The 18,011-nt window shown below is 34.0% G+C and overlaps 2 protein-coding genes across 3 annotated transcripts; both read left to right on the top strand.

The window, feature by feature from the left end:
- The first annotated feature begins 1,038 nt into the window (after positions 1-1,038).
- On the top strand, positions 1,039-10,457 carry BLI (protein BLISTER). The gene is made up of 13 exons (XM_088820760.1): positions 1,039-1,565; positions 1,999-2,689; positions 2,840-3,321; positions 4,884-5,003; positions 6,062-6,127; positions 6,528-6,638; positions 7,435-7,511; positions 7,697-7,764; positions 8,393-8,494; positions 8,955-9,118; positions 9,196-9,264; positions 9,404-9,559; positions 9,827-10,457. Exons 1-13 carry the CDS (start codon positions 1,509-1,511, stop codon positions 9,905-9,907), a joined length of 2,244 nt encoding a protein of 747 aa, XP_088676886.1. The 5' UTR covers positions 1,039-1,508; the 3' UTR covers positions 9,908-10,457.
- Positions 10,458-11,234: 777 nt separating this feature from the next.
- Positions 11,235-16,317, top strand: HCAR (coenzyme F420 hydrogenase family / dehydrogenase, beta subunit family). Of its 2 annotated transcripts, none has more exons than XM_088820758.1 (18): positions 11,235-11,508; positions 11,590-11,689; positions 12,576-12,660; positions 12,803-12,914; positions 13,257-13,341; positions 13,530-13,571; positions 13,664-13,742; positions 13,879-13,930; positions 14,041-14,103; positions 14,200-14,297; positions 14,599-14,696; positions 15,008-15,035; positions 15,154-15,233; positions 15,344-15,413; positions 15,544-15,601; positions 15,707-15,771; positions 15,903-15,997; positions 16,092-16,317. In XM_088820758.1, exons 1-18 carry the CDS (start codon positions 11,436-11,438, stop codon positions 16,183-16,185), a joined length of 1,377 nt encoding a protein of 458 aa, XP_088676884.1. In that variant the 5' UTR covers positions 11,235-11,435; the 3' UTR covers positions 16,186-16,317. The 2 variants fall into 2 exon arrangements, with proteins under 2 accessions (XP_088676884.1, XP_088676885.1); XM_088820759.1 differs by having other exon boundaries at positions 11,243-11,508; positions 11,587-11,689.
- Positions 16,318-18,011: the final 1,694 nt, after the last annotated feature.

The raw sequence follows: 18,011 nt of genomic DNA, 5'->3' as shown, positions 1-18,011 counted from the left end.
AACTCCCACGAGGAGATAATTCGCTACTACATCGTCGCGGGACAAAACCGACGACTCAATTAACTTATATCGCGGCAACTTTGTCGCGCTATGTGCCAACGCGCATTCACACCCCTCCGACACACGCTCCAACGCGTTTTCGCATACCATTAGGCCATACGCCAACGATCAACTTCTACAATTTTTACTCTCGACACGATCTGAGACCCATCACAACATGGCCCCCACATCGACTCGAGAGTTGGGGGCTTAATGATATGCCTAATTGGGTCAACCCAATGGGCCTACAATTTCTTTACCTACTGGGCTACGAGCCCAATATCGAAGACCAATATCACCGAGGCCCAAACACCTTCAAGTAAGGCTTGGGCCCAACAAAGCAAACCCAACCCAATAAACGACATATAAATAGAGGTTTTACTCATTTTATTAAGGTACGTCCTGTTAACTGAGCAATACGATTAATGTATTCTCTGGACTATTTCTATGATCAGCATGTCTGACTTGAGCGTCGGAGGGGTTTCCGCCGGATCAACCCCCGGCGTAGTTCACGTGTGTTCATTTCGCAGGTACCTCAGGATCATCAAGTTGTCAAGCTATTGATCTGCTTTGCTCTCCCAGTTCATTTTCTACACCACCCCAGGTGATCTAAGTAATTAGCATCATCAAATATATATATATATATATATATATATATATATATATAACAAGTGGGTAACAATGTCAATTTACTCAAAGAAAAGAAAAACAATGTCAATAAATATTAATTTGAGAAGGTTAACTTGCCACGTCAGCACACCACAAACGAATTGGAAATATAAAGGCTATTTTGGTACGTTTTGTAATTCAGGGGGTCTTTGATACGTAACGTATAATTCAGGGGTGCAAACTGAACTTTACTCTAAAAAAAATGTTAGGCATATAATCCAATTTCCACGTCATATGTCTTCCCACAAGTGTCCTCTCCACCAGCTTGCTACCTACGTCACAACTGACAATTAGAAACAAAAGGCGCGCTTATCTATTTTCAGCGACTTTACGCCAAACTCCAAAAACACGACTTTCCTTCAAACTGTAAGAATTTTTTATTTTATTTTTTATGTTCGAAACGTCACCGTAACGGAATTTTACAGGCGAAAGAGGAGAGAGAGTAAGAAGGAAAAAAATGGGGGAGATTTGAACCAAAGTTAAAATTTCCATATAGAAAATCTCTCCAATCAGATCGGACCTCTCTCCCCAATTTTCTTCGCTTAGAGAGAGAAATATTCACATATATAAATATATATAATTTTCGGTTTCAGATCCTTTTTGATTTTGTTAATTGCAGTTCCTACCATTTAAAAGTATTTATTTTTCCACATTCGTTTTTTTGATTTGTATGTATACATATATACGGAATCTGTATGAATTTCTGGGCAGCGTTAGAGCTGTGATCTGGGTGGGTGTTATTGGGGTTTCTGCGATGGGAATTTGATGAAAGGTGAGGATTTTGGGGCAAGGATTTTCGGATGGCGTCGGCGCAGGTTTTGAGAAAGCAAGAGCATTTGGAAGCTGGGAGGAAGAAGGTACTTTGTTGCTTTCTGTTTTCAATTTCTGCAATTAAAAATTCCAGTGATTTTGTGTAGTTTTATCCACCGGCAATTGGTTTTTTTTTTGTTTTGTTTGGGTGTTGATGATTTTAATTGAGTTTCTTGTGTTTGAAAGGGAAGAATCACTTGGAAACATCACATATTGGATGTAAAAATTTAGGTTCTATTTACTGTCGATTATGATTCACAATTTATCCTAGTTGAACAGTTGATCTTTGTGATGCTTTGTTGCTATTCGTTCAATGTGGAACGTCGAAGTTCAGAGAGGAATTTTGTTAGTTAGTTGTCTTATGTTTTTTCCTAAGTTAGCCTCAATTTTCCAGTAATGGAGTAGCCTCTACGTGTTCTATAATTGTGGTTATTAGTATTATTAGTTTTCTAATATATATTCGGTGATTAAACGTTTCAGCTAGAAGAGTTTCGTAGGAAGAAAGCAGAGGAGAAGGCTAAAAAAGCTATTTCAACAAATCAACCACCTGCTTCTGATGTTCCATATGAAACGCAACCATCAGAAACTGTAAATCCACGTATAACAGATTTTAATGAAGTAGGTACTTCTGACACACTTTCTAAAGATCGTTTGGGAGCCTCAGATCTTGCTCCAAAGATTGCAAACAAGGAACATGAAACTTCGACGAAAAGCGATTTCAGTTCTTCTACGGATACGAATGCTAAACCTTCTCTTTTGGCAAGAAAGGATGATGTCGATTCATCTGTTCTTGGGCATACGTTCTTAAATAATGAAGAGTACAGGGATGATGCTGCTTCCGTGACTTCAGATGGACTTCGAAGTTCACAAGATAAGTTCCAGAGCAGAAAAGATGAATATGGATCAGCAGCTCAATTTGATTCTGAGGCCGGAAATAAACACTTTCTCTCTCATGAAAACCGTGCTCCGGGTCACTCTACATACCATGGGTTAGATAATTATTCATCAAATAACATTCATGGCTCTGAGAAGGATATTTCACTTGGTAGTTCTGCTACTTTTTCCTCTGATATTTTGCCCAAGACTTCTATTGGTGCACTCCTGTCAGAAAAGTTGGGTAATAGTAGGCATAAGGATACGAGTAACAGCCTAACATCCTCACCTTACCCAGGTAAAATTAGGATGTTTTTACCAGAACAACTTTTTTTTTTTTAAATGTATTATCCCTTCTGCCCCTTTTCTTCTGTCCTTCTAGAAATTTCTAATTATATGTTGTTTGGTTCTTCTGTATACTCTTTGGATCGTTCCTGTTGGGTGATAGAGTCTCTGCGTCCTACCTCAAATATATCTGACTCATTTGGCCTTAAACAAAAATTCTCTTCGTTTTCTGACTCGGGGGAGAAGAAATTTGGTGCTGTTGATCATATGGAGAGTATGAGCAATTCCTCTCCATGGATTTCTGAGAATAGATATGCTGATTACAGTTCTGATACCCGAAGCTCATCAAATTATGCACCACCATCTCCACCTACATCTGGAAGGAGATCCCGTCCATCATTTCTTGATTCCATTCAGGTATCGAAAGGCCCTTCATTGTCCCCTCCCCTCTTTGCCGCAGAAAAAGCCGATACATCAAGTTCCAAGATTCACCCAGTGGATGGTTTGGGATCATCTGTTTCTCAGAGATTTGATAACCTTTCAGTTGCATCTGGTAATGGGGTTGGTCTATTCAATCATGTAATGGAGAATAAGCAGAACTTCTTTTCGCAGAAGCAGAACGAAGACTTTGCTGCTTTGGAACAGGTTTCTCTTCTACAATTTTCTGATTCAACAGTTTTTATGAATTTTCTGTTAGTATTTTGATTCTAAGTGTTTGAGTTGTTGTCTTATCATATATGCATTTTTATTTGTAGTAGTTCAGTATGCTTTTCTGACAGTACAATAATGTATTTCATGATACAGACTTTTAAAATAATCTATTTGTACCTTTTATAGTTTTTCGTCAATATCTTCATATCTTTTATCTTCCAAATCTATTTAATATAATTGCTTAGACGTATTTATTTACAATGCTTTAGATTGTTTAGATTTAAAGAATCCTTAGGACTGTTAATTGTTATTCAGTTCTTGATTGAATTAGCAATAATATACATTATTTGCAAAGGAAGTGCATTGGGTTCTAATTGTTGCCTTCTCTTGTCCAGCACATTGGCAGAGTTGAACTATTTTTGAACTTGAGAATATGCCTAGTTGGCGGTTTGTAATGACTTTATTTATTGTGGATATTTGAAGACTAAAGTTCGACAATTTTGGAAATCGCATGATCTGCAGTAAGATTTGCAATTCATTGAATCATGGCAGATGATATTACACAAAGAACTTTTGTTGAATAGTCAAAAGTTGAAACTAGTGATGGACATTCTTTCAAATTTTTAAGGGTATATTGAACTTGCATGCTGTTGGTTGCTGTCACAAAATTGGCTAGATATATTTGCTTTATGCACAGGATGCCAAATTAGTATGCCATTACATAAGGTGATTGTATAACTTGTGAATTGAATGATCAGAACCGCTAATTCCAAACATACCGGTTTGTCGTAATTGTTTGCAAGGACATGTATTTATTTATCCAAATTATTTCAGAGAGTCTGCATTCATTTTCATGATGCCTTTTTTGAGTTATTGTGTGTGTGATTTATACCTCTGCAGAAGTACAATTCTTCATTGAGGCACTTCCCCTACTTGTAGCATGAAATTACTTTGGAACACCTTTTTATTAGAAAATATGTTACATCCTAAACCCTGTCACTGACTATATGGAAGATAGCAATCACCCTCATCTTAGGTGAACGGGGATAGAGTACCAGCTATATTGCAATATGCTTGCCACTTTGATGTTGGATAGTACTTCTACTCAATATTAATATGTATTTCTTTTTTTCAGTAAGTCTCTTTTTGCAAATAGTAAAACAAATACCTGCATTGTAAAAGTTAGTTTATATTTACTTTTAAGAGAGTCTTGCTGTCTTGTACCTCTGTATGTTGTACTATGTGGTGCATTATTTGATTATTTCAATATATTGGGCAGGACGGGTTTCTGGCTACACATGGTGAATGTGAATATGGCCTTAGTTTGAGCTCTATGGATCAAAATTTTATATACCATTAAATCAGCTATTTGATAGATTTCAGTATGGATAGCTTGTTGTGGCATCTTAACGAGAGGGAAAAAGCCCCTAGATGCATTGTTTTACTGGAAACATTTATACGTTTTAGGTGTTAACACGTTACTATGCATTGTTTCATTGGAATTTTTTATACTTTTTAGGTGTTAAACATGTTATTATTTTTTCTTTTCTTTGCAGCACATTGAAGATTTAACACAAGAGAAATTCTCGTTGCAACGTGCTCTTGAAGCGTCACGAGCTTTGTCTGAGTCTTTGGCTTCTGAAAATTCAGCTTTAACCGATAGCTTTAATCAACAGGTTTGAACTTACCATACTAGGTTCTACCAATTTTAGCGGCTTCATTGTTTGCATTTTGCTATCATAACTGGTGTTACGTGATTCCATATGATTATAATCATTTACGATGTCTGCTCTTTAGTTTGATAAAGACAAGCTATTGCTTTAATCTGTCTCATTATGATTTTATCGGTCCTATATTTGTTATTGGCTGGATTCCAATGTGTTGCCAAATGTTCAATGACTGAAGTTCTCAGAGTATATTATGCTCGGCATCAAGTTGAAGCAGTTGAATTTTTTTTACTGATGTGTTACCATAACTATGTCAACTAAGATGCCTATCGGGTGTATCATAAAAAAAAGATAAATATCTGGTCGAAAGATGGTTGGCCATTTGTAAATGCTCTTAATTCCTCTTGGAAACCAAATGAGATGAACATGGTCTGCCAAGAGTAAATGTTTTCCCAAACTAGTGGCTATATTGTTGCTTGGTGGATATTGTTATTGATATTAATTGCAGTATTATTAATAATGACAAGAGTTAATATGTGTGTCCTATATGCGGGAGTATCTAGATTCACATTCATATATTTCAAGTAAAAGAGCATTCAACCTTATGGAAGATCCTGAATCGTGTGTACTGTGTACTATTTATGAATTATGATGATATTATTTTGATGAACGACGATGAATTTACTGTCAGTTTAAGAAATTTAACATTTGACTGGTCCGCCTGTGTCATATATACTAAGCTCTCGATTTATGGTACCCACTAGATTGGTTTAAATTGCAATCTCGAACGTGTTTGTTGGTATAAATTGGGTTAATACCTCAAACAATGTTAACATTTAGTATCCAATGTTGTTTGAGGTTGGAAGTAAGCTTGGATTGCAGTTTGGATGACAAATATTGCTGTGATTTTGAGGCCTATTAAACACAGTGCCGAGATAGTGGGCACATTCTTATATATTCTTTTGCTTTCTTGTCCTTATCAATTTCTGGTATTATGTACCCAATTGTTCTTTTCTTTCATGTGCCAATGGTATGTATTGACACTTTTGTTTCATTTTTTTCTTTAGGGAAGTGTTGTCAACCAGCTGAAGTTTGAATTGGAAAATTTACAGGAAGAAATCAAAGCTCAACTGGTTAGTGTCTTGACTTCTGCCTCATATTATAGTACTTCTCTGCCCATTGATATCTTTCGTATTCTAGTATCTTAGGGTGCATTTGATGAAGAGGATGTGAGTCATTTGACAAGGAATTTCAAATCCACAGCTCTCATTTTTAGTTGTTTTTTGAGTAATTGTGGTGGATTTCAAATACCTTCCCATTTGGAGTTATTTAAGATCCTTCCCATTTGGATTCATTTCAAATCCTTTCATTTAAAATCTTTCAATCCAAAAGCACCCTTAGCGTTATTCTGTGGGGTGCATTTGGGATAGTTTCTTTCTCAAAGTTCATGAGCTTCTAATTTCATATAGCATTTACCTGAGAACTCATACATACAACGATTTCTCACTTGTATATGTATCCCTATACCTTCAGGTTGAACTTGAAGCTGTAAAAATAGAGTATGGCAATGCCCAGCTAGAATGTAATGCAGCTGATGAGCGAGCAAAGCTATTGGCCTCTGAAGTTATTGGGCTGGAAGAGAAGGTAAACATCTTCCAATTTATTTATCTTCTTTGGATTATGAATGTCAATGAATTATAAATAAGAAGAATGCATGCACGGCAAGTTCGTTTGGGTAACTGCATTCTAATCACTTTGTCTAGTATTCCAGTTTGTGTTTCGTCTTGTATTCCACGTTATAGATTCACTCCAGTTGTACATGATCCACAACTTAAGTGTATCTTTAAGTAAATATTCTGTACATTTATCCTACATATCTGATTTTATTAATGTGGTAGATGATGAAACACTGAATTGATTGGGATCTGAATAGCATTTTGATGAAATTTCAGGGAAAAGACCAAATAATATATTTCTGTGGTAGTAGTCATTTAGTGTGGTTTTTTTGGTGTATGTGAGAGGGGCAGGTGGTTTTGGCTGTGAATCTACACTTGTCTGTTGTGATTTGTTGCTGTGTATCTACTTTCTTATTATCTTGCTGAGGATTACACCAGTCTTTGCAAATAATAGAGCTGCTGAGCTCTGCATTTTAGTATTCTTTTTATTTTTCCAATAAAAAATCACTTGATATGCATTTTGAATATTGAGATAAAGTCACTGTGTGACCAACTAAAGGAATGTTCACTGCTATATGAACCTGGAGAATATATTTGAGGGACGCCCCCCCCCCCCCCCCACCCCACCCACAAAAAATGCCTAACTGTATTATGGACTAGCAGCGATCAGCTTTTCTTCTAGTCCTACTTTGTTTCTATCTCTTACATCTTTTATAATTCTCTTGCACTTGTGTATACTATTCGTGTTTTGTGAATACATGTAGGCATTGCGTTTGAGGTCTAATGAGCTAAAATTGGAGAGGCAGTTGGAGAACACTAGAGCGGAAATTTCTTCGTACAAGTATTGACGATTCTATTCATATCTAACATCTTTATTCTTACTTGCGTTCTCTGTAACTTATCTTCTCATTTTGGCTTTTTTTTCCACGACTTCCTGGTCAGATAAGGCCTCACATTAGAGATATGCATGGGATGCCAGTTTAAACACTTCTATTATGATATACTTATTGCTAATTCGATTCACAGGAAAAAAATGTCAAGCATTGAGAAAGATCGTCAAGATCTGCAGTCAACCATTGATGCCTTACAAGAAGGTAAATTTATTGTTCGGCATTGAGTTTCCTTTATTCAGAAAAAAATCGTACATGAACTATTGCCAGTTGTAATCTTCCTTGTTTGAGTTAAAAATATTTTGTATAAGGACTTCACAAATTTTCTTGTGGATGTCCATAGTGTTCTAGATGTACTTTATGGTACAGTAATGTTATGCTTTTCATGAAGGAAAAGTTATGAAGTTTAAGAGATAAAATCTATGACCGAATGACTATTTTGGTGAGATGATCTTGTTGTAATGGATTAGCTTCTCTAATGACACTTATATTCTATGCATTATCATATGGGGTTATAGTTTCGAGCTGGTTTTTCAAATAACGAGCCTTTAAAAATAGTTCCTTTTAATCTTTTCTTCTTCTGATAGTATCCTGATACAAGACTCTCCAACCTTTTGAGAACTCAATCAAAGTCAAGTCAAATTGGTTCGATTGAAAATTTGTGAAACTAGTGTGGAAACTCGCAGGTTTTCAGAAGTTGTTCTTAATACCTGTTTTAGTCACCTCGGATTGATAGAAGAAGGATTGGAAATTTCAATCTTTTGCTTTCATGAATTGATCTTTAAGTTCCTGAATAATATATATAATGGAAAACTTTCTTCCCCTTGTCCAGAGAAGAAGCTGTTGCTGTCCAAATTGCGGAAAGCTTCAAGTGGAAAATCCACCGACTTTAACAAGACCACTAAAGACATTTCTACTTCCACAGACGATATTGGTACGTGATGCAACACTATCGTCTTTCAGTTTTCCTCTGTGATGAAATAATTTTACTCATTGTATATGAAACTCCCGTTGGGTAAAAAAACACCATTATGCAATGAACCTTTTTGTCATCTTATTCCCCCCAAAGGGTAGGAATAAATTCCGTATTATTATCACGAGATAAAATAATATTTATGAATGTGTAAATATTATTTTATTTTTGCTATGTAAAGCCACATGTGGGGAGCTTTTTTCTTAGTTGCTTCTTGAGCAGCCGCTGCTTGTAGACGATTTTCAAATGATATTATGTTATTCGAAACAAAAGGAGGTGGGGTAAAATTTGAAGGAAACTGTGGAAAGATAACTCTTTTCGTAAAACATGTTGTTGCTTGATTATATACCTGTTTCTTGTCCTCTATTACACTGTGATTCTGTTTTTTTTTTTTAATATGGCGAATTAAACAATCATACAGATACCGATACAACCACAGAAACCTCTGCCTTGCTTGAAGATGATGCCCCTAGTTCCCAAATTTCACATGAAAATATAAATCTCAGTCTCGAGGGTCTACCCATGGAGAATATTCCTTCCGACCAGATGAGAATGATTCAAAACATTAACACATTAATTGCCGAGGTAAGTTCTTCCTTCGTCAAAATAAATGGTTTTATATTTTTCAAAAAACAAAATAAATATCAAGTATTTGACTGCAGTTGGCATTGGAGAAAGACCAGTTGGTGCAAGACTTGTCAGCAGAATCGTCACAAAGCTCCAAGCTTTTGGTAATTTCCATATAGTATAGTTTGTATTTTGGAGTGTCCTTTTAGTTTCGGACTAAAAGACTCGAGCTTAACACTGGTTAATTTTTGTTTTGTTATTAATTTACTAATTACCTATGTCCTTATGTTAATTCGTTTATAGGAACTGAACAAGGAATTGACCCGAAAGCTAGAAGCTCAAACACAGAGATTGGAGCTATTGATGGCTCAAAGTATGGCAAATGGTAATACCCAACCAAGACTAGTGGATCCTCGAACTGTGCCTGAAAACACAGCATATGCTGATGAAGGAGATGAGGTAATTTATCAATCGCAGTATTTAGACTATATATTATACATATATTACATCCTTGAAATATGCAAATTTGTTTATACAAAGACGCGTATTTTGCTGAGATTGTCTGAAAAACGTGTTGATATTTTGCTAATGTAAGAAAAATAAAACGACTTGTTTGTTATGCTCAAATCGATGAGATTGTTAATAATAATTAAAATTTAACCTTTCGGTGTATTAATCAAGATTCGATTATCATCTTTTTCCCCGTTTTATTTTCCGTTCGATCAGGTGGTAGACAGGGTGTTGGGCTGGATCATGAAACTCTTCCCTGGCGGGCCATCAAGGCGGCGGCCTGGCAAGCATCTTTGATTGTACTGTATACATTTTCTGAACAAAAAAGAAAAAAAACAATTCTGCAGATTTTTTCTTTCGTCCTTTTTCGGTGGATGGAGGCTGCAGTTTGTATACTATGAGTGATCCTACGTCCATATTCTTTTTCCCCGAATAGTAAAAGACTGTTCCTTTCTCAGAGAGGCAGATCATTGAAGATGTGAGAATATCGTTCCTCTGGAAATTTTGCAATCGACATTTCCAATTTTCTTCCCTTTTTTTGTTTTTTCGTTCAGGTTATTTGATGTTCTTTTCGGCGCATCCTGTCTTTTAAACTAGAAAGGAGAAAGAAATTACTGTAATTAAAGTGAACTTTGTCTAAAAGGGAGATGTGCAATGTTTGACATGTTAGAAATTAAGGTAACTTGTGTTAGTGTCAGACTGTCAAGTGAGATGATCTCTGTATTCTCTATTTTTCTTTTAACTTTTTTTTTTTTTTTGGGATTTTTTGTCTGATTTTACTTGTAAGCTTGAAGATGTTGGAAATCGTACATGAAGATGGGAAAAGACCCAACTTTTCCCTTTTATTTTTCATGGTGTTATTAGAAGACTGTATTCTCTAATTAAAAGTTTATTTCCAGTATAAAATAACCAGTCTATATTTTTAAAAAACTTACATATTAAGATTAATGATTGTCAAATTATTACATCAAGACTGAGCAATTAGTCTCAGAAAAGTATATGGGCGAAACAATAATTTCCCCTCTAAATATTAGCATTAAAAGCAATTTTAGTTTTAATAGTTGTGTTTCATCTTTTAACGTGATTTTGACAATTTTCTTGTTTGAATTTGATAAAACTCAAAATACGAAATGGGCAAATACACAGCCACCCTGAAGTAAGCTCAAATTATAATTTTTTTAGACCCATCAATTATGTATTGTCTTACGAAAAACCCCCTCATTCAGTAGGTAAATTTGACATCGTAAGGACGAATGTGTAAGACAATACATAGTTGATGGGTGGTTGTAATAATCCAAACATGAGGTGTTCTTTTGTAAGCATATAGCTCAGGGGTGACCATAATTTGTCCGTATAAAATTAGTAGTTCTTTGAGCCAGCTTTCTAATCGGACTCGAATCACCAAAATTAGTCGTTGAATGAGAAATATACACTGGTCATAACATTGATGTTTTGTGTTATCTAAAATTCAACATATAACCCATTCATACATAACTACACCCGACATTCCAATCTAGATAATTCGAATTAAGTTAGAAAATTAACTCAAAAGTACTACAGTTTTCGTGTCCTGAATGTTTCCAAAAACCACACTATAAAAAAGGTCAAAACCACGTCCCGAAGTGGAAAAACAATATCAGTAAAACTGAAACGGCATTTGACATTTTGCAATTGGAAAAATTGGAAATATCCAATCCCTGAAACGACGTCGTCGTACAGGATATATGGGTGATGGTTGAATTAGCAAATCTTTGTGTGGCGCACAAACAACGAACCAATTCCCACTCAATTTTATTTTTTTTACAGTTTTCCCCTTTGTTTTCCGATGGCTATGGCCACCGGAATACTCTCCTCTAATCTCCTCTCTCTCTCCTCCATCGTTTCTTCATCTTCTACAGGTAATCTATTTCTCTCTCTCTCTCTCAATTTTTAATTTTAAAGTTTAAAGATTAATTTATGTGGAAATTAATATGAAGAAGGTAAAAATTCATCAAAGCCGGTGAAATTGAGAGATGACTGGAGGCAAAAATCAAAGCCTATCCCACCTGGGGGTACCTACCCCGCCAAGGATCACTGCAGGTACTTTTCTTCTTCTTCTATTTTTTGTTTTTTACTAACCTTTTCTTTTTTTTAGTAACTAGTTTTTTTATCGGAGTTGTGTTAAGGTGGTGTTTGCAAAAGCTTATTTAAAAACAAAAGTTATGGATTGTGAGTTAAGTTGGTTTTAAGTGCTTATTTCTAAAAGTTGAGGATCGTCTGCAAATTTACTGGAAAATGAACTTGAATAGAAAAAACCGGGTCATGGCTACTTAGGTGGTGTATGCAAATGCTTTTAGAAATAGATTATGAGCTCTTTTCTGCACATAATCTGTTTTTAGGTGTTTGCAAAACAAGCTTTTACTTTTGCTTCTCTTAAAATACAATACGCTGCTTTAAGCTATAATTTTAAAAGCACCCGTGTACTTGCCTTTGCTATTTTTGTTGATTTTTCAGCTAATTTGCAAACACCCCCCAACTTATAGATTTAAACACTTAATTCCAACTTAACTCACAATCACTAACTTCTGCTTTTAAATAAGCTTTTGCAAACATCACCTTAAACAATTATAAATTAAAGTTGTTTATTTTAAGAGAAGCAAAAGCAGAAGTTCAATTTACAAACACTTAAAAATGTTTTATAAGCAAAAAAAAGCTCATAATCTATTTTTGAAGGCTTTTTCAAACACCACCTAAGTCTGGTTTCACAATTTCGTTTTCTGATTTTTGAGAATTTAATTTTTTTTGAGGTTTAATTAGTTGCATTTGAATGAATCATGAATGGTGGGTGTCCCCCATTTATTGATCTAGTTTGGATTTGATACAATAGTAGCTATCACGAATGTGTTCTAGAGGGTTTGTGAAAATTTAGGTTGTTGTCATGATAATGTGTTCTTATTCGGTTTTTTTCTTTTCTTTTTTTGAGCAGCCGATGCGGTTTGTGTGATACATACTACATTGCCCATGTAAAGAGTGCTTGTGCTTTCTTGGGAGATGGGATGTCTAAAATTGAAGTGGGCTTTGTTTCTTTATTTTGTTTTCATTCTCGATAAATTAATAGCCTCGGTTAAATAATAATTCCTCATGGTCCCAACTCGATAAATAACATACTAAATTATTAGTTCGATAGTTCAATATTTCGCTAAATTGATTTAGGAGCTCGAACCAATTGTACATGGCCGAGGCAGGAAAATTGATTCATTGGACGAGACATATTTGGGAGTTTACGAGGATTTACTTTATGCTCGTAAAACCAATCCTGTAGAGGGTAAGTCCCCAAACTCGATTTTTGGGTTACTTTTAATATTTTTCGTTCCTTATGGACCTAATTTAACGTCATCCATTTATTTTACGTAGTTGCTTTACATAAGTTAGTATGTGCCATGTGGTGTTACATGTAAGTTTACCGTAGTTCTTTACTTGCCTACAAGAGGTCATCTTATTTAGGCCTTTAAATACTAATTATACTAATTTAGTTAGCATTGAAATCAACGGAAACACACTTAAGTTTATTTTTTAAAATGTCAAATTAAATACATAAATGTTTTTTTTTCACGTCGGCTGAAAAGATCATAATTTCGAGCTTTCTTTTATTGCATAAATTTAATAGGGGCTCAGTGGACGGGTATAGTGACCACAATCGCAATGGAAATGCTTAGGACTGGTATGGTCGAAGCTGTTATTTGCGTGCAGAGGTCTCTCTCTCTCTCTCTCTCTCTCTCTCTCTCTCTCTCTCTCTCTCTCTCTCTCTCTCTCTCTCTCTCTCTATATATATATATATATATATATATATATATATATATATATATATATATATATATATATATATATATATATATATATATTTTAAATTATTGAAATCATCGTTGAATTAATATCCCAGTGATCCAGAAGATAGATTTACTCCCAGACCAATCTTGGCTAGGTTCGTTCCATTTATTTTCCCGATTAATTTTAAATATGTTTACTCTTCAACCTCTATCTTGAATTATAATCGAATAATTCTATTTAAATTAGGACCCCGGAGGAAGTTCTTGCTGCTAGAGGAGTTAAACCGACACTATCTCCTAATCTAAACACACTGGAATTAGTCGAGGTTTGTTTCCTTTTTCTATTTTTAGTTTATTTATTTATTTATTTTTATCCGCCAATTTACGAGTGCACTTTCACATTTTAACGAACATTTATATAAATAGAAATCAGCATTATTAAATTTTATTTTATTTCCTCAGGCTGCTGGTGTGAAGCGTCTTCTTTTCTGCGGTGTTGGCTGCCAAGTGCAAGGTATTATCATCGTCATCGTCGAAATAACATGCACGTACTTTATTTTATTTAATTTGCTTAATTGTGACTTTTTTAATATTATAATGCAGAATAATTTCTTGAAAGTGCAGCCCTACGATCGGTGGAGCATCATCTGAATCTGGAAAAGCTTTATGTTCTCGGAACTAATTGCGGTAACTATACGTTTTTTTAAATGGAAGGGATATAATTGGAATTAAATTAATACAATCGCAATATTTAATATGACGGTCAACTTCTTTTCTCGACAGTGGATAACGGAACACGAGAAGGTTTAGATAAATTTCTGAAGGCTGCTAGTACTGAACCAGAAACCGTTCTTCATTACGAGTTCATGCAAGATTACAAGGTTTGCCCCCCTATGATTTATCTTTTATCCCCATGCATTTATATAATAATAATAAAAAAAAAAAGAAAAGATATATTGTATTTCGAGAATGTTTGTCAATCTTTAGTACACAACAGTATTTCTTAAAATTATTTCCATACACACACACACACACACACACACACATATATATATATATATATATATATATATATATATATATATATATATATATATATATATATATATATATATATATATATATATATATATAATTAATTAATTAATTTATTTTATGATTTCCTTGTTTATTTGTCAATAGGTTCACTTGAAGCATTTGGATGGTCATATCGAAGAGGTTCCGTATTTCTGTCTTCCAGCAAACGATTTAACTGATGTCATCGCTCCTTCTTGCTATAGGTGAATAATTAAATTTACAATAAACGTAATTAAATATACGTAATTGTTGACTCTTTCAATCACAAACTAAAATTGACAATAAACGTGGTTGCGAAAATGAGTTAAATTTCACTTTATTAAAGTATTTCAACCACGTATAGAATAATGATAATCTTTGATGAGGGCGAACTGGTAATTCCACTAAAATACCTTATCGAATATCACTAGTCTGTAGAAATAATTTTTTTTTTCGAACATGATTAATTATCTGGCTACGCATTTCTTTATCTAATCGTTAATTTTTTTTTATATTTTTTTTGTTTCACTGCCAGCTGCTTTGACTACACGAATGCTTTAGCGGTGAGTGATTACACATAATAATCAAAAGATTCGTTATAATGTTTTGCACTTTACCGTTAATATAAAATGCGAGGAAAAAAAAACCCGTATCGAATTAAAAAGAATGCATAATTTCCAGGATTTGGTAGTGGGTTACATGGGCGTACCGAAATACGCTGGAGTTAGCATGACGCAACATCCACAATACGTCACCGTTAGGTACTTAATTTCTGAAATTATTCGATTCCGAAATATGATTTATACCTTTTTATCTTAGCTCCGAGTCATTTGTTATTTATCGATTTTTTATTTTTATTTTTAAATGTAAGAAATGAACGTGGAAAGGAGATGCTAAACCTTGTGAAAGATCTTCTGGAAGTCACTCCCACAATTAGTTCGGTAATGAACATATTTCAGTATCATATATATATATATATATATATATATATATATATATATATATATATATATATATATATATATATATATATATATATATATATTCTAATTGGATAGATTATTGTTCCAGGGCGGAAGGCGTCCATTTGTCATGGAAACTGTGAAGGCAGATGATAATGCTAAACTAGGTACGCAAACGGCATTTTTCGTAGTTTGATGTATTTAAGGTTTCATAATATTTCAATGTAATATTCTTTCTTTCTTTATTTATTTATCCTTATTTTCTTCTTCAGGAAAAGGCCCATCTCAGACTGTTCCGAAATTCATCGGTGAAGTAATAGCATTCATTTTAAATCTAGTAAGAAGAATTCTTTGCTCTTGGAATAACATGCAATTATATATATATATATATATATATATATATATATATATATATATATATAATGTTTTGTGTATGTATCCTGATATTGATTTTTATGTTATAAAAAGATTGGTCCTAAAGGTCTGGAATTCGCCCGTTATTCGTTGGATTATCACACTATCCGAAACTACCTTTATGTAAATCGGGCATGGGGAAAAGAAAGGTACGTCAAAAAGGAACATAAATTTCAAGATTTTTTTTATATAATAAATTTCAAGATTTAATTTGTGTGAATTTTGTAACATCTGTGATTGCAGAGCTGATAGGCACATGCCATCGTACGCAAAGAAACTAGTGTCGATGTACAATCAAAACGGAGAAATTGACAAGATGCTTTCCGATCGAAAATGAATTTTCAGAGGGTTTACTATTTAATTAATATTTTCACAATTATATGTTTTTTTTTTTGAATTTATTTATGATGAAAGTTGTGAACCTCGGAATTTTGTATATGAAGTAAATTCAAATTTTTGTTACTCTTTAGGATTCAGTTTTTTTCCCTCCAAATTCGTGCTACTTATTGAGCTGAGTTGCTGCCAGAAAAAAAAAAGAGAAATGTTAAATTACAGTTACCTCCCATGAGATTTGGTCTAATTATAACGAAACCCCTCTTTACATTTAAAAAATTATAAATACCCCCCTATCAGGTTACGGATATGTCATAAACTTTAACGAAAACCGTGAAATGTTTAAAGGTTAATAAGTAAGGGTGGAAATTGGAATATAATTTTTGACTTCTGGCGAATTAGATCTGAATATTTCCAATTTCGCAAAATATATTTTTTATTCCAAGAGTTCCGAGTTTCAATTTTTTTTGGAACGTAATTGGAATACATGTAAGATTCCGATTTCATATTCGAATTAAATTTCCGAAAATTCGATTTTTTTGTTTTTCGATAAATATACTTATAATATCAATATCATTATATATTTTATATTATATTTGATTGAATAAAAAATGGAAATTTTGAGTTCTGCTGATTCCACTTTAATTTTTTTTTTTGATTTTTAGACAAGTTTTTTGATTCCAATTTTAAAATTCCGATTATTTTTAAAGGAATTGGAATTACTGTTTCACTTTTGAATAAAATGGATTTTTTTAGTAAATACCAATTCATATCCAATCCTTTCGATTTCGACCCCCAGTCATAAGACACCTTGAATTGCACGTTGTGTATCAGCCACAAGGCCTAAATGGCATTTTCACAAGTTGGGTAAAACTAACCCTTAATCGAACCGTAATTCAACAGACCAGTTCTAGGTCAACAATTAATCGACCATTGGCCAATTACTGGCCAATTACCAGTCTTATTCGGGTCGGGGTCACAAAAATGCTCCATCATTTCGTGGGCCCTAGCAAACTAGGGCATATGAGAATAAAGGCTATCTTCCAAACATTTGTGATGAAACACTTCAATAAAATGGAAGGTGCATAAAAACAAGAAAGAATGGGCTTTCTTCATGAGGAAACTAGATGTACATTTGTTGACCGTCCCATGTGCTTTCTTCTCTCGTAAATGCAGCGTACAAGTCCAATAAGACCTAAATCAATTTGCTGAAATCTCTTCTGGCGCAACTGTCCAGGCTCACTGAGGCAAGTAATTAAAAGAAAGAATTGATACCACATTGAATTTCTAGTAAGAAGGATTGAATAATCCCTAAGTCCTAACTATAAACACCTCATCATTTTCAATTATATATCTTGATGTAAACTATTTATTTTACCTTGCAAAAAAAAAAAAAAAAAAACTTATATTAAGGTTTGAAATTGACTACTTTGCCATGTTAAGGACTTGTTTGGTGTGGGCCAACTAGATAGATGTTAATTTGCCTTGTAGAATCAAAAGCATGGGAACTCATGTGGGTTGTTCAAGTATGTGTTGCTTTTCATTTTCTCTATTCCCTCCCCTTTTTTAACTTCTCTCATTGTTTTGCATGATGAGTACTTTTTTGGGTCATCTATATTATTATTCTAATACCGATTCGAAACAAAACCGATAAAAACTCGTTTGAGCTCGATTCTTTAACATAAATAATATAATTGAACCTGTGGTTCGAATTCCGTTGCCAACGGCCGCTAGATGAAGCTTGTAACACATGGTTAGCCTAGTGTGATTTACGACGTATCTTGTATGGTTTAGAAGCTATTATACAAAGAGTGTGGGTTTACTCATTGC

Source organism: Erythranthe guttata, chromosome 7 (assembly GCF_056151865.1).
Source record: "Erythranthe guttata isolate IM_541 chromosome 7, IM_541, whole genome shotgun sequence".
In the NCBI taxonomy this organism is placed as follows: domain Eukaryota; kingdom Viridiplantae; phylum Streptophyta; class Magnoliopsida; order Lamiales; family Phrymaceae; genus Erythranthe; species Erythranthe guttata.
The sequence above is the reverse complement of the archived record's forward strand: the minus strand, read 5'-3'. Positions and strand labels throughout refer to the sequence as shown.

Coding starts and splice junctions, on each gene's coding strand:
- BLI (XM_088820760.1), top strand. CDS start 1,509: ATGGCGTCGGCGCAGGTTTTGAGAAAGCAAGAGCATTTGGAAGCTGGG. Junction 2,690..2,839: donor AACATCCTCACCTTACCCAG/GTAAAATTAGGA, acceptor GTTGGGTGATAG/AGTCTCTGCGTCCTACCTCA. Junction 9,265..9,403: donor CACAAAGCTCCAAGCTTTTG/GTAATTTCCATA, acceptor ATTCGTTTATAG/GAACTGAACAAGGAATTGAC.
- HCAR (XM_088820759.1), top strand. CDS start 11,436: ATGGCTATGGCCACCGGAATACTCTCCTCTAATCTCCTCTCTCTCTCC. Junction 13,342..13,529: donor GCTGTTATTTGCGTGCAGAG/GTCTCTCTCTCT, acceptor TTAATATCCCAG/TGATCCAGAAGATAGATTTA. Junction 15,036..15,153: donor ACTACACGAATGCTTTAGCG/GTGAGTGATTAC, acceptor CATAATTTCCAG/GATTTGGTAGTGGGTTACAT.